We start from the raw sequence: 16,161 nt of genomic DNA, 5'->3' as shown, positions 1-16,161 counted from the left end.
GGAAACCTTTTAGAAAAGAATTTCTTCTGGGTTTTCTAAAGTTTAGTGACTTTATTTTCTTTCTTAGAAGGTGAGGGCGTTCAAGTGACAGCTTTAAATACCTCAAAAGTACTCTTACATTAGGATTAGAGTCATGTGTTTACCTGTCTTATGCTTTTTATACTTACAGAGCTTATGTTCTGAGGGGAAAGAAATAGGTATTTTATGCTGATTTCTCAAAACTTCTCTGGGACCTTGGAGAGATTAAAGAACCACCCCAAGGTCACACAGCAATTAGCAAGTAAGAAAGCCAGCTGTGTCAAATACTTTGTGGAACTGATAGTTGCAGGGCAGAGATAAAAATAAAAAAAAAAAAAAACCCAAAAACCTTTTTTTGTCATGAAATACCAAAGATAGACCATTTTAACTATTATAAACTATTAGATACCATTAGATACACTTAAATGTTTGTACAATTAACACCACCATTCATATCTAGAACTTTTTTCATTTTTTCAAACTAAAAGTCTATATCCATTATGTAAAAACTCCCCTTCTACTACCCCCTGGCCACTACTGTTCTACTTTTGTCTTCAATTTTGATTACTCCCAGTACCTCTTATAAGTGGAGTCACACAATATTTGTCTTTTTGTGACTTGCTGTTTCACTTAGCACTATCTTCAAGATTCAACTATGTTGTAGCCATGTGTCAGAACTTCTTTCTTTTTTAGGCCGAATAATATTCCATTATATGTATGTAATACATTTTGTTTATCCATTCATCTGTTGATAGACATTTGGATTGCTTTTATCTTTTGGCTATGGTGAATAATGCTGCTGTGAATAGTGGTGAATATTGGGTAATCAGTATCTGTTCAAGTCTCTGCTTTTTCTCTATACCCAGAAGTAAAGTTGGTGGGTCACATAGTAATTCTGTTTTTATATATATATATATATATATATTATTATTATTATTATTATTATTATTAAGGAGATGGGTTCTTGCTGTGTTGCCCAAACTTGCCTCAAACTCCTGGGTTCAAGCAGTCATCTTGCCTCAGTATCCCAAGTAGCATATACTACCATGCATGGGTGGCTCATGTTTAATTTGGGAGTGAGAGATTCCAAACTGTTTCCCACAGCTACCATACTATTTTACATCCTTACCAACAATGTACAAGGATTCTAATTTCTACAACTTTGCCAATATTTATAATTCTTTGATTTTTGTTTAAAATGGTATCCCATTGGTGTGGAGTGGTATTTTATTGTGGTTTAGTGATGAAACTAGAATTTGAAATCAGATAATTCTTACCCCAAAGTCTGTTTTTGTAGACATTATTTTTACAAAGTTGTATATGTTATATCATGCTGTTTCTTTCTTTTTTTAAAAAAAAAATTAGTTATAGGGACACAATATCTTTATTTATTTTTATGTGTTACTGAGGATCGAAACCAGTGCCTCACATGTGCGAGGCAGGCACTCTGCCACTGAGCTACAGCCCCAGCCCTATCATGCTGTTTCTAATTCACATTCACCTGGAGACTTCTACTTTTGGCCATGATAGAATAACAGGAGGTGGATTTGCCTTCCCTACCTTAAGTAACTTGAAAATGAAAATAACATATGAAAGAATGGTTCTTGGACACTTTAGAGAGCAGTAGAAGCACTGCTGAAAAATGTGATTTTTTTTTTTTTTTTTTTAAGAGAAAAGGTTAGTCCTTGTTTAACTTGAAGGATTGTTAGGAAGGATTGAATAGAGATGGCATTATGAAGTTGGAGGTCATATGAGAGGTCAAAGCTGGGTAGGAAAATTTAGAAGGGACTCATTCCTACTAAAGTGAAAAGTAAAGTTCTCTAGCTTTTTTTTTTTTTTTTTTTTTTTTTGGTGATGGTGGTATTAGAGATTGAACCCAGGGCATTCTATCACTAAGCTACATCCAAAGCCCTTTTTATTTTATTTTTATTTTGAGATAGGATCTCACTAAATTGTCCAGGCTGGCTTTGAATTTGTAGTCCTCCTGCCTCAACCTCCTGAGTAGCTGAAGTAGCTGGATTATAGTCATGTGCAACCATGTCTTAGCCTCCTGAGTAGTTAGTATTATAGGTGTGCACCTCTGCAGCTGGTCATTTCTAATTTTTTTTATTTAAAAAAGGGGGGGGCATGTCAAGCCTTTCATTTGCATTTTTCCATCTCAGTTTTTTTTTTGTGAGCTTTTGAATATTCACACATTTAAATAGTACACAGCATTTTAAGAATTCCTTGTCTTTTTTTTTTTTTCTTGGCAGTACCAGGGATTGAAACCAGGGCCTGGCACATGTTTTTTAAAATTTATTTTGATAACAGTCTCACTAAGTTGTCCAGGCAGTTCTCCTGCCTAGCCTCCCAGATAGCTGGATTTATAGGTGTGCACCAGCATGCCTGGCTTATCTTTTTTCTTAATGCTATTCTTTGTTCTCTTAGGACTTTGTGCACATTAAATATTATTAAGAAAGCCTCACAATTAAGAAAGCCCCAAATAGATCTAAGCATATAAGGCTTAGTGTATATAACAGGTTTTATGTTAGTTTTTTCACTTGGGCGATCAAAAGACCTAACAAGAACAATTTAGAGGAGAGAGAGTTTATTTGGCTCTCACAGTTTGAGAGGTCTCAGTTCATGGATGGCAGACTCCATTGCTCTGGGTCCAAGTGAGGCAGAACATCAGGGCAGAAGGATGTGGAGGAGGAAGGGTATCTCAGGACATGACAATCAGGAAGCACAGAGAGAGCTGAGCCCCGAGCTTCAGGGACAAAATATATACCCTGAAGGCATGCCCACAGTCAGCAACACCCTACCTACCTACATTTACCACGTGGTTAATACATTTAAGTGGATTAATATATTGATTAGGTTAAGGTATCATAACCCAATTGTTTCACCTTGAAACTTTCTTGCATTGTCTCACACATGAGCTTTTGCGGGTACACATATCCAAACCATAAGAGATGGCATTTCAGATTAGTGGCAAGTTGAGGCCAGGGAAGAAGGCACAACTGTTTATATTATTGCACAAGGCCAGTGTAGCAGCACCAGAAGGTATAGGAATGAAGACAACTCATTCCTGTTTTCTACTGAAAACACAGAGCCCTTACTCTTTGCCAGTTTGTCCAATCATAGAGGTCTCAATTTGTCACATCAACTGCTGTAGGCCCACCTTGATTAAAACTTCCTTTTCCATTTTCTGTGTATCTAGCTGGAGTTCTTGAGGCACAGCATAGTTATACTGGATCTTCAGCATAAAGCAAATAGGTGGAGCGATGAGGAGGGAACAGAAAGGTTAAGAACATGTGGAAAGGCCATAGGATTAGTAAGCCTGTCCTTTTGCTTGCTTACCCCTTTTCCCCACATCCTGCAGAGGAACTAACAAAAGATTAGATACTGTCATGAGTATCCAGATTACACCTTTGCTGGATACTCATGACAATTTCTCTGTGATCCTTTATTTTTTTATTTTTTCATTTTCATTACTGGGGATTAAACTCAGAGCTTCATGCATACTAAGCACTCAATCACTGAACAATATAACTAGCCCTGTTTTGTATTTTATGTAGAGACAGGGTCTCACTGAGTTGCTTTAGCGTTTTGCTTTTTGTTTGAGGCTGGCTTTAAACTCGCCATCCTCTGAGCTTCAGCCTACCAAGCAGCTGGGATTATAGTGCCACTGCACCAACAAGAGATCATTTTCTTGCTATCAGAATTTTCCAGGTTGCAAGAGTAATGTTTTTAGATTAATATGGACATAAAGGGGAAGTCATATGTCTTAGAAGTGTAAGATAATGTTAATAGCTATTTTATGTTAATTTAAATAATCCCTTCGAATCTTTGGAAAAATAAGCACCAGCATTGAAATAGGGCAAAGTTAAATAGATGCCTGTCCCTCAGGTTTGTGTTTTTATCAAACTCACTAAACTTTGCCAAAATTTTTACTGCTAGGAAATCCATCATAGTGTTTCCAAGTGCTACTTCTGGAAATGCTTTTGAATTTTATTTTTTTAGTAACATAACCCCATTATTTTGTTTTTATTTTATACTAGAAATTGAACTCAGGGCCTCATGCATGCTAAGGAAGCACTCTATCACTGAGCTACATCTCCAGCCTCTGCCCACTTGTTTTACATAGGGTCTTGCTAAATTGCTGTGACTGGCCTCCAACTTGGCAGTCCTCCTATCTCACCATCCCAAGTCACTGGGATTACAGGAGTGTGCCACTGCACCTGGCTAACCCCAAGGATTTTAAGTGACTGAAATTTGCTTTGCTTTGGTTTGGCTAGGGAAAGTGTTTAAAAATTACAGTTTCTTGGAGCTGGGGATGTGGCTCAAGTGGTAGCACGCTCGCCTGGCATGCGTGTGGCCCAGGTTCGATCCTCAGCACCACATACAAAGATGTTGTATCCACCGAAAACTAAAAAATAAATATTAAAAATTCTCTCTCTCTCTCTCTCTTTAAAATAAAATAAAAATTACAGTTTCTTAATATTATTACAGGTTTTTTGTCTTAAACAATGAAGCTGGTCTATTGGAATACTTTGTGAATGAACAGTCTAGAAATCAAAAACCCAGAGGTACTTTGCAGCTTGCAGGAGCTGTAATATCACCCAGTGATGAAGACTCTCACACTTTTACTGTTAATGCCGCCAGTGGGGAGCAGTATAAACTGAGAGGTACGACTGTGATATGAGAATTAACACTGTGATTTTCTTCTTTCCTTGAGAAGTTGGTATACTTACCTGCTTTTATTTGGATTTTAGAAGTAGAAACTACTGTCATTGGTAATATAGACACAATGTTCTGGGTCTTGGAACTGCTCTTGAGAATTTATGAATCTGTTTCAATATATAACTTTTTTCAAAGTGGAACAGTGGTCATGTCTTTTTAGGATTGTATCCTCTCAAAAACTCTGTAGACAAAATGCTGATTACTAAGAAATCTAAATAATGTTTTAATGTCTGCCTCAGAGGTGTTTTTGCCCCTTTACTTGATTTCATTTGTATACCCTCTTTGCAGTTTTTAGTGACTAATGTATATAGTTGGGATTTATTAAAATGTCTGTATTCATTAAAATAAAGCATAATTTCTGTTTAGATATTTTTATTCGTGTAGAAATTTGTGTTTTTTCATTTAATAAATACAAAGTATAATGGTAATGATAAGATCTGAAAGTATTAATGATACCTCAAATCCTTCATAAAACTTATTTCTTTAATTAAGAACATTAAGAACATTTTATTGTAAGAAACCTAAGTCAGTCTCATAACCCCACCTAGTTGCATGTACACATGTGCTTTATCTTCCTTATGAAATTTCTACACTTAGCTACTATTTTCCCTAACAAGGTTGATTCTTTGAGCTCTTTCCTATTTTCCTCTAGTCAGGGAGGAAAATTTGATCTAGGGAGAGTGGAACCAATCTTTGCTTTTTAATCATCTGTTCTTTAGTTGTGGACAATTATATTCTGAAATAAAAATAAAAGGAAATAACTTAGACTTTTTTTAATCAGCCACAGATGCTAAAGAGCGACAACATTGGGTTAGCAGACTTCAGATATGTACACAGCACCACACTGAAGCCATTGGAAAGGTATGTGGATTTATAAACAGTATTAATGCACAAAATGGGAAAAGAATGTTGTTGTCCTTTTTATCTTTAAACTGAGATACTATTTACATACCATCAAATGTATCCTTTTAAAAAGTAGAATTTCATGGTTTTGGTATATTGACAAGGTTGTACAACCATTGCAGTCATCTAATTCCACATTTCCATAACCTACTACAAAAACTCATACCACCAGAAGTCCTTATTCAGCTTTTCCCAAGTCCTTGGCAAACTCTACTCTATTTCCTGTTTCCATGGATTCTATATAAAGGGAATTATACAAAATACAGGCTTATTGTGTCTGGCTTTTTCCCCTTGACATAATGTTTTCAAGATTCATCTACACTGTTGCATGTACTTTGTTCTTTTTAAAAAGTGAATAGTATTCCATTTTATGGATGTAACATTTTGCTTATCCACAAGCCAGCCAATGGAAATTTTGGATTGTTTCCATTTGAAGGATACTATGAATACTGCCAACATTTGTGTTCAGGCTTTTGGGTGAACATATGATTTCCTTTCTCTAGAGTATGTATGTAACAGTGGAATTGCTGAATTGTGTTAGTTCTAACTTTTTGAAGAACTGCCAAACTTTTTAAAACGCAGCATACCATTTTACATTGCCAACAATGTATGAGGGTTCCAGTTTATCCACATTCTTGCCAATACTTGTTATTGTTCTTTACGAATGAAAAATTTCAGTCACCCTAGTAGGTATAAGTAAAGTAGCCTCTTATTGTGGTTTTGATTTCATTTCCCTAGTGACTAATCATGTTGAACTCTTTTCATTTGCTTATTTGTCACTCATTCATCTATCTTCTTTGGAGTATTTTTAAAATTTTTGTAAGGGGAAAATAAGTCTTAGTACTTGACATCTGAAATTAGAGATGTCTGAAAAGTAATATATGGACAGTGTGTGTAAAAGATTCAATACTTAGGTGATTACTTGACTTTTCTTTTCCATTCTTCCTTATGTTTTGCTCTACTAACTGATTTTTAAAATTGTTTGTAATTTAGGTCTGTAGTCTATTTTTCAGGAAATCTGACATAATAGTTTTTCTTATATACTACAAAATTCTACTCTTTAGTGATGATCAGAAAGCCCTAGTTTTTTCCAGAGAAACGTGCATGTTTCATCAGATGTATTAGATTACATATTGTTGAGTACCGTGTTTGTATTAATCATGATGCTTAAAAATCTGAAAACATAAAAAATTTGTTATTCTAATATACTTATAAAATGTGAAAAAGTTATTTGAGGGTATAAAACTGGAAAATTTCTGGGTAAATTTCCAGTTTACTGTGGATATGTGAAATGCTTAAATTTTTGTCATCTTCTGAAATGTTCTTTTGTCAATTCTGAATTTAATTTTTAAAATTGTTCATGTGTAAACCTTAAGTATATGGTAGTTTGATGGTTAAGAAGCCTAAATTGGGGGAAAAAAAGAATTATTTTCCTTTGTCTAACAGAATAATCCTCCTCTGAAGTCACGGAGCTTCTCACTTGCATCTAGTGGTAGTTCTCCTATATCCCAGAGGAGACCAAGTCAAAATGCCATTTCTTTTTTTAATGTTGGACATTCCAAACTGCAATCAGTGAGCAAAAGAGCTCACTTACCTCCAGACCATCTTGTGGAAGTCAGAGAAGTAAGTATGAATTAAAATCAAGCTTAAAATGCAAAATGGTATACTGCCTGCTTGATTTTGTCATAGAATTTTTTTTTTTTTACATACTCTATTTTTGTCTTCTGGGGCCCTTGTTATTTTTCATTTAGTATGCTAAGATAATTCAGTGATTAATATTCTGATTATATGCAGTATCCCAAAATTTCTATAAGTTATGTGCATTTTTAAAATGTCTTTCAGTTCTCAAATAAAAGTAGACTCTTTGAACCCACAGGTACTAAACAATTGAGTTACATTCATAGCTCTTTTTATTTTTTTATGTTAAGACAGAGTTTCACTAAGTTGCTTAGGGCCTTGCTAAAGTTACTGAGGCTTGACTTCAAACTTGTAATTGTCCTGCTTCAGCCTCCCAGACCACTGGGTTACAGGCATGCTCCACTGCATCCGGCCTAAAAGTAGACTGTAAAAATTAATAATCAAGTAAGCTTTTTGCTTGTCTGTGTGTGGTTGGGTCTTTGTCCTTGAGTTCTGTTGCTTATAGCTTCTCTTCTATGAAGGCTTTAATCAACTGATCTTTTGTGCTCTAACGATTGCTTTGTTATTCTCACTGGTGCAGTGATAATTTCTTAAAATATCCACACTACAGGTCCTTTAAATATACTTTTCATATCAACATGTTAATATTTAACATGTCACTTTTTGTGTATAGAGAATATATCCCCAGTGTTTAACAACTACCTCTTAGGGAAGGACAGCTATTACCTTATAAACTTGACTAGTTTAATGGTAGCCTTTCCCTGAAGTATGGCTCTAGTTATTATTTCTAGGAACTACCTCTTAGGGAAGGACAGCTATTATCTTATAAACTTGACTAGTTTAATGGTAGCCTTTCCCTGAAGTATGGCTCTAGTTATTATTTCTAGGACTTGGGTGGTGACCATTGTTTGACAGTCTCTGTGACATTACCACCCCTCAACTCCATACATAACATACAAAAGTCTTAGGTGAATGCCTGTGTCTTCACTAAAGTGGTACTTTTGCATTTAAGAACACAACAGGTCAAACTTAAAGATTATGAGTGTACTGTAAACATTTCTATATGTTAATGGAATAATTCTGTTTCTGAAAAAACAACCTTTTTAGTGTGTTTACACCATTTTTGAGTCCTCCATACCATTGTTTTTTCTTTTAAAATATAGTTGATTATTAAAATTATTATTAATTATTATTATATAATTATTATAATTATTATATAATAATTATAATTATTATAATTATTATATAATAAATATTATATAATTATTATTATATAATTATTATAATAATTATTATATAATTATTATTATATAATTATTATTATTATTATTAAAATATAGTTGATTATTTCTTTTAAAATATAGCTGATTATTTAAAAACCATCACAGGGGCTGTGGCTGTGGCTCAGTGGTAGCGCACTTTCGTGGCATGTGTGAGGCACTGGGTTCAATTCTCAGCACCACATATAAATAAGTAAAGGTCTATCAACAACTAAAAAAAATACATAAATAAACCATCACAGCCTAGTCTCTAGAGGCATGAAATTTTTTAGTCTTGTTTATGATGGCATCTGTTCAAGAATCTATTTTCAGTTTGTGGCTTAGATGTATTTCATTATGGGAACTATAAGTTCTGTATGAACGTGTGAGTTTCTGAGCTTGTCTGAAATAGTTTTTATCTAAGACAATGACTGAAGATATTTGTGTAACCAGGCATGGTGGGCCATGCCAGTAATCCTAACAACTCAGGAGGCCGAGGCAGGAGAATTGAGAGTTCAAAGCCAGCCTCAGCAACTTAGCAAGGCACTTAGCACTCATCGAGACCCTGTTTCTAAATAAAATACAAAACAGGGCTGGGGATGTGGCTCAGTGGTTAAGCGCCCCTGAATTCAATCCCCAGTAACAATAAAACAACAAAAACAGATTTATATTAAGCTAAAACTGTAGATCAGCTTAAGTAAACTGAGACAACTTTTTAAATTTTCAGGAAATTTGGAAAAATAGTATAGAATTTTTGTATGTTCTTTATCCGATTGTCTGTGATATTACTCTCTTAAGTAACTAGAATATAATTATCAAAATCTGGAAATTATATTAACATAATACTATTAACTATGGTCCTTACCCAAATTTTGGCAGTTTTTGTACTGATACTTTTTTCTTCTGGTTCTGGATCTTGTCCAGGATCCTGCTTTATATGTAATTATTATTTCTGTTTAGTCTCCTTCAGCGTGCAATTATATTTTCTTAATCATTTCTTCTCTCTCATGATCTTGACACTTAGGAAGACTTATTTTATTTTTTTTTTTAAATGATACTGGGAATTGAACCAAGGGATACTCTATCACTCACTTACGCTCCCCACCAGTCTTTCTTATATTTTATTTAGAGACAGGTTTCACCAAAAAGTTACGACTGGCCTTGGACTTGAGATCCTCCTGTCTTAGCCTCTAAAGTAGCTGGAATCATGGGCATGTGCCACTGTGCCCATCTAATCTTTTTTTTTTTTCCCTTGAATTTGAAGTTGTATAATACTTTCTTGTGATTTGAATGAGATTATACATTTTGGGAAAGAATGCCATAGAAAAAATGTTGTGTCCTCAGTATGTCATATCAAAGAGTCATGATGTTGCTATGTCTTATTACTGGTTATGTTGGCCTCAGTCACTTGTTTAGGATGACTTCTATTCACCAACAGTTGCCATCTTTCCCTTTGTAGTTATTAATATCTTGGGGAGGAGATATTTTGATACCATGCAAATTTTGTTTCTCTTCTAAAAAGTGTAGAAAACTTTATATTAAGGTTCTAGGAAACAGTTCTCAAACTTTTTGGTCTTGAGATCCCTTTCATTCTTAAAAATTATTGAGGACTTCCAAGAGTATTTGTTATATATGGTTAAGTTTATTGATATATTAGAAATCAGAACTGAGAAATTTTTAAAAGTTTCATTATTTTGAACTATCGGTAGCCCATGTTAATATAAATAATATTTCATGCCAAATAATGATCTTTTGCCAAAACTAACAAAATTATTACTGAAAAGAGTGGATTGTTTTTATACTTTTCCAATCTCTTCGATATCTGATTTAATACAACACAGTAGAATTCTCATATCTGCTTGTGCACTCAATCTATTGCCATTTGTTTTTTTGGTTGAAATATATGAAGAAAATTTGACATCATATGTGTTAGAGAAATAAGGGATGTTTCTGTAGTTTTTTCAAATAATTTTGGTTATTTATTGAAAGTGCACCAAAACTTGACAACTGATAATTTCTTAAATGTTAGAAGCAATGTGAAATCTAATAAATGTAATTTTTTTTTCTGTTTTATAACATGCAAGTCCACTGATCTGTCCTGTACCTTGAATAGATCTTTAAGCTGTCCGTGATTTTCTAATAACATTTATTGGTCATTTGGGAGATACTAATGTATAGTCAGGTCTGCAAATGTTGATCCATTTTATACAGGGTCTAAAATTCATAATAACATCCTCATTAGTCTTACCAGAAAAAACTTTTAAGTATTGGGAAGCTATCAAACCTATGGTGGCAGACACAGATTTCCAAAATTCTAATTTTCATTTTAAAGCTTAAATTTTATAATTAGAACAAATACAGTCAGTTGTCTTTTCTTTGGAAATGATAAGCTCATTTTGTTAAGTTTTGAAAAAATAGCTATTTTAGTTACCCCCAAATTTGAATAGCCAGATTTTCTGTTAGTCATTCTTTCACATAAAAATGGTAATCTGTGGAAGGGGGGCGGGAGAGACTAGCTCAGTTTGCCACTCAGGCACAGAAGTGCTTTTTCTCTAGGCAATCTTTCTACTTTGGTATGCAACAGAAATACTTTATGAATACTTTCTATTTTTCACAGTATTTACTTTAAAAATGTGTACTCGAGTCAAGATGTAGTAAGCCTGGTGATTTTTACTGCTTTTTCAAGGCCTTTTTCTGTTCTCGGGGATTGAAATCAGAGACTCTCTACCCCAGATCACTCCTAGCCCATTTTTCATTTTTTATTTTGAGATAGGGTCACCCAGTTGCCAAGTCTGCCTTCAAACTTGCCATTCTCCTGCCTCAGCCTCCCAGGTAGCTGGGATTCCAGAAATGTGCCATTGTGTCTTGAAAAACTAGCTTGCTTTCTGTGAGTGCACAGTAGTGAAGGATACAGTGATCCCTTATAGGGTTAGTGCCACCACCGTGATTCTCACTAATCTTCCACTGTTTTTACACCCATTGCTTTTGCATCATCAGTGCAAATATTACCATATTTTAAAAGGTAAATAACTTATTCAAATTATTATGAACATAGTTTTGACTTCACTTACCCTGTGGAAAAAGGATCTGTAGAACATACTTTGAGAATTCCTGTTTTACAAATATCCAGCTCCAGGAGATTGTAATGCAGAAATTTAATATGATTCAGAATGAGTTTAAACAAAACCTTTTTTTTAAAAAAAATATTTTTTGTTGTAGTTTTACACAATACCTTTATTTTATTTATTTTTATGTGGTGCTGAGGATCGAACCCAGCACCTCGCAGGTGCTAGACGAGTGCTCTACCTCTAAGCCACAACCCCAGCCCTTAAACAGAACATTTTAATCCAAGTCCCTGCATAAGTCCATTGTTATAAGTAACAGGAGGCAAAAATAATTGACTCATGGAGAAAAAGTTATATTGTGCTTGATATCAGATAATATAAAATATTTACCCAATTAAAATGGTTTTTTTATTATCTGCTATTTACTGTTAGTACTACTTACTATTTCATTTTTGTTATTCAGTGCATGTTTCATGCTGGAGTTATCCTAGCCCATAGTAGCTAAAATGACATTTTTAAAAAATATACTTTTTTGGTTGTAGATGAGCACAGTACCTTTATTTTGTTTATTTTTTTGAGGTGCTGAGGATCGAACCCAGTGCCTCACACATGCAAGGCAAATGCTCTACCACTGAGCCACAACCCCAGCCCTAAAATGACAATTTTAGTAAGTTAGACGTTAACACACAGTGATTAAAATTATGGGCCTAATCTGGTTTTCACTCAAACTAGATGCTATCTGATGATGTAACACTCTCTCCATATTGCCATATGTAGCAACAAAATTCAGGTTGACCAGGTTTTCAGCATTCTTGAAATTCTCTCTCTTTTCAGAAACTGGTTTTATAGTTCAGGAATAATCACTAATACAGTTTCACAGATTACTTTTCCACTTCTTTGTAAATATATAATCAGTTTGCTTTTTTTGTTTTATAGAGAGCCATTACCAAATTTTAATGTTTATACTTTCTTACATCACTTCTAAAATCAGTACTGTCAGGTGGCTTTTTTGAGCTATTTGCAAAAAGAAACACTGTTTTTCTTCTTCCAAGTGTTTTTGTATTGTGATTTCTGATTATTTATGTCATGAATATCTTAGTTATGATTCTTTCCCTTTATTCATCTTTTATTGACTTTTATAACAGAGAAGTATACAGAATATAAGTGTAAAGGATACCTTTTGATGTAATTTCCACATAACTACCTCCTGGATCAACAAATTAAATGTTACTAGTACCCTAGAAGACCCTTTCATGCTTCTGTCATCGTCCAGTTTCTCACTTTTTTTTAATATTTATTTTTTAGTTGTAGGTGGACACAGTATATTTTATTTTTAATGTGGTGCTGAGGTTTGAACCCAGTGCCTCACCTGTGCTATTCGAGCACCCTAAAGATATCTGTATCCACAACCCCAGCCCCATTTTTCTCACTTTTTTGACTCATAACAATATAGATATGTTTTGCTTGCTTTTGAAATTTCTAAAACTAGAATCATACAGTATATATTACTTTGGGCACATCTTCTATTTGGTTTACATTATATATTTGAGATTTACTTATGATGTTGAACATAGCTGTTCCTTTCTTTTCATTACTACATAATGTTTACTACATGAGTATGCTGTAATATTTTTTTCCATTCTAGTGTTGATGAACATTTGAGTTCATGAACATATATATGTGTATCTGTTGGTTACATACTCGAGGATAGTTGTTAGATTATGAATTGTATTTATTTAGCTATGGTATATGTTGCCAAACTATACTGAAAATTGGTTATACTGGTTCATAAGTTTGAATTATGAATAGTCCAGTTTTTTTGTAAGTGATGTTGGAAATTGAATTCAGGGCAAGTATGCTAGACAAGTGCTCTAACACTGAGCTATCTTCCCAACCCCATTAGACCCAAAATTTATTTACAAAAACATTTACACACAAAGTGTGTGTGTCTGTGTGTCCATGTTTGTTTATATGGATATCTTTAAACTTTTAAAAACTCTTTTTTTTTTTTTTTCCCCCTATGAATGGCAAATGCTTGAACCTGAACTATGGCACATGTTTTTCAGGTCCTCTTCCATGCATGATTGATTTGCGTTGTAGGATTAGTTTGCATCTCTTTCTCTAGTCCTCTGATAAATAAACTGTATTAAAAATCATCTGGAACATCAGAGACACTGAGAGCTAGGAGTCTCTCTACTATAGAGTTTCTATGTGAATTAAGCTAGTGGCCAAAGGATGGGCAATTGAGAACTTTCTGCTTATAATTCAAAGTATTTAGGCATTATAAATTTGGTTTTCATCTAAAAAATTGGGTTTCTCAACAGTCATTGTTATTCCATTGGCTATGTTTAAAAAAAGTAGACAAGACTCCTAATCAAAGCAGAGTGTATTAAATTCCTTTGACACGAAAAGCTTATACCCAGTACTTTTGCCAAAATTCAGCCTAACAGGGCCAGAAAATTAGGTTAGGAAAGAGGAAACAAGTAAACAATCATGCTCTCATTGCAGGTTCAAATTAAGCCTCACCAAAGGTGTAGTGGAAATGGCTGACAGACGGTATTGGAAATTAATTTTACTTTGGTTTTAGTTGGTTTGTTTTTTGCAGTGCAAGGGTTCAAACTTAGGGCCTCACGTGTGCTCTTCCACTAAACACCCCCATTCTGATACTTTGAATGAAGTATTTGATCCTGCTATTAAAATGTCCTTTTGGGGCCTGGGGCTGTGGCTCAGTGGCAGAGTGCTTGCCTAGCAGGTGTGAGGCACTGGGTTCAATCCTTAGCACCACATACAAAAAAATAAGCAAATAAAATAAAGGCATGCTGTCCATCTACAACTACAAAAAAATACTTTTTTGATGTTTTTTTCTGATGACTTGTACAAATTTATACTGATAATAAAAAGTGGCAAGACCTTTGGGCTTTGTTGCTTCTGGAGAAAAAGTACAGTAACCAAAAGTCATCGTTTTTTTTTCGTTTGATAAATAACTGACCATTAAATATTCATTAACTGGAAATAACCTAGCAAACTTAAAAATAGATTTCTCAGCCTACTATGTCCTAAAAATGCCTCAGAAGCTAAATATGATAACTAAAATGAAAGGATACATATTTCACAGAAATTATGACTGTTATTCTCCTTAGATGATGTCTCATGCTGAAGGACAACAGAGAGACTTAATTAGACGAATTGAATGCCTTCCTACTTCTGGTCTTCTTAGTTCCTTGGACCAGGATCTCTTAATGCTCAAAGCTACTTCCATGGCAACCATGAACTGCTTAAATGACTGCTTTCATATTCTCCAGTTGCAGCATGCATCACATCAGAAGGGTTCATTGCCTTCAGGTAAGTTATAGATTAAAGGTAATCCTAACATTGAGGGCTAAAACCTGGAGAGGACTGCATCTATTATTGTTCTCACTCCAGAAAATCTTTATAAAGAAAAGGAAACCAGTGAACCTCTTGTTTTTTTAGTTACTACACTAACATACATCCTCATTGTGCCGTTGGCTGAATCTGAAATGATTTTAGGTCTATTGCCTAGTAGCCCCGAATATTTCTTTAAGATCTCAAGTTCCACATGTCAAAAACTGAACTCAAAACCCTCAACTCTGTATTTCTGTTAAAATTGTTGATATCACTATATTGTTCATTCAGTTGAACAAAGTAGAAAGATTGTTTTTATTTCTCAAGTTTTAGTTTAGTACACTACTCATCATTTTTTATGCATATGTATATAAATATTTATCAGTCACCTTTTAGTTAGAAAATTAATATACATCTAGTATTTTAGAGCATCTGTTTGTTGAAATTCATTGTATTGGGGAAAAGAATGTTATTGCATAGAGTATAAAAATATTTTCAGTAAGTAACATTTATCTTCTATCAATGAAATGAATCAGCCTATCACATCATATTAATAATGAAACTTAGAATTTCATAAAAACTCATTATTCCAACTAATCCCCTTACTTATAAAAGGTATTTTAAAAAGTCAGCAAGTTTCTGCTCAGGAAAATGTTTACTTTAGTCAAATGCATAATGTGTGGATTCTATCTTATGTGCCTATATTCAGCATTTTCTAGCCAATAAACCATTTTAATAACAATTGTAAGTGTAGGTGAGGTCACTGTTGGAGAGGCAAATAAGTCCTGTATGTTTCCCTTAAGAACTCATAGTTCAATTGGGAAAGAAACATGCAAACAGTAACTGTAAAATAGTATACAAAGTGCTACTGACAATAGGAACAAAGTATGTGAGAAAATAGATGTATAGGCAAATATTTTTGATAGAAAAAGGTCTGGAAAAGCCATAAAGAAGCTACAAAGACCAGTTAATTTTGGAGTGAGAGAGATAGGTAAGAAGACATTCCAAAGAGAGAGAAGAACCTAAATTTGAATGGTAAATGTGGAGTGGTGTCTTGTAGAAATTGTTAGTAGTTAGTATAAATTTTATACTGTTATAAAGCAATGCACTCATTATAGAAAATTTACAAACTACCATGTAGTTTAAAGGAAAAAAAAAAAGACATGTATTTTCTTTACCAACCAGAAACCACC

General features: G+C 34.0%; 1 protein-coding gene across 11 annotated transcripts in view; it reads left to right on the top strand.

The window, feature by feature from the left end:
• Positions 1 to 16,161, top strand: part of LOC110597379 (oxysterol-binding protein-related protein 11) — an 80,244-nt gene that overhangs the window by 18,457 nt on the left and 45,626 nt on the right. For 8 of the 11 annotated variants that reach the window (XR_013436827.1, XM_078043932.1, XM_078043929.1 and 5 more), the window contains 4 exons: positions 4,510 to 4,685; positions 5,522 to 5,601; positions 7,090 to 7,266; positions 14,746 to 14,947. Coding sequence is in view for 10 of the 11 variants with exons in the window: in XM_078043932.1 (XP_077900058.1) it covers positions 4,510 to 4,685; positions 5,522 to 5,601; positions 7,090 to 7,266; positions 14,746 to 14,947 (635 nt within the window). In the remaining variant the exon portion in view is untranslated. The remainder of the gene's footprint in view (positions 1 to 4,509; positions 4,686 to 5,521; positions 5,602 to 7,089; positions 7,267 to 14,745; positions 14,948 to 16,161) is intronic. The other 3 variants (XM_078043933.1, XM_078043938.1, XM_078043936.1) reach the window with 3 other exon arrangements.

Source organism: Ictidomys tridecemlineatus, chromosome 3 (assembly GCF_052094955.1).
Source record: "Ictidomys tridecemlineatus isolate mIctTri1 chromosome 3, mIctTri1.hap1, whole genome shotgun sequence".
Lineage (NCBI taxonomy): Eukaryota > Metazoa > Chordata > Mammalia > Rodentia > Sciuridae > Ictidomys > Ictidomys tridecemlineatus.
The sequence above is the reverse complement of the archived record's forward strand: the minus strand, read 5'-3'. Positions and strand labels throughout refer to the sequence as shown.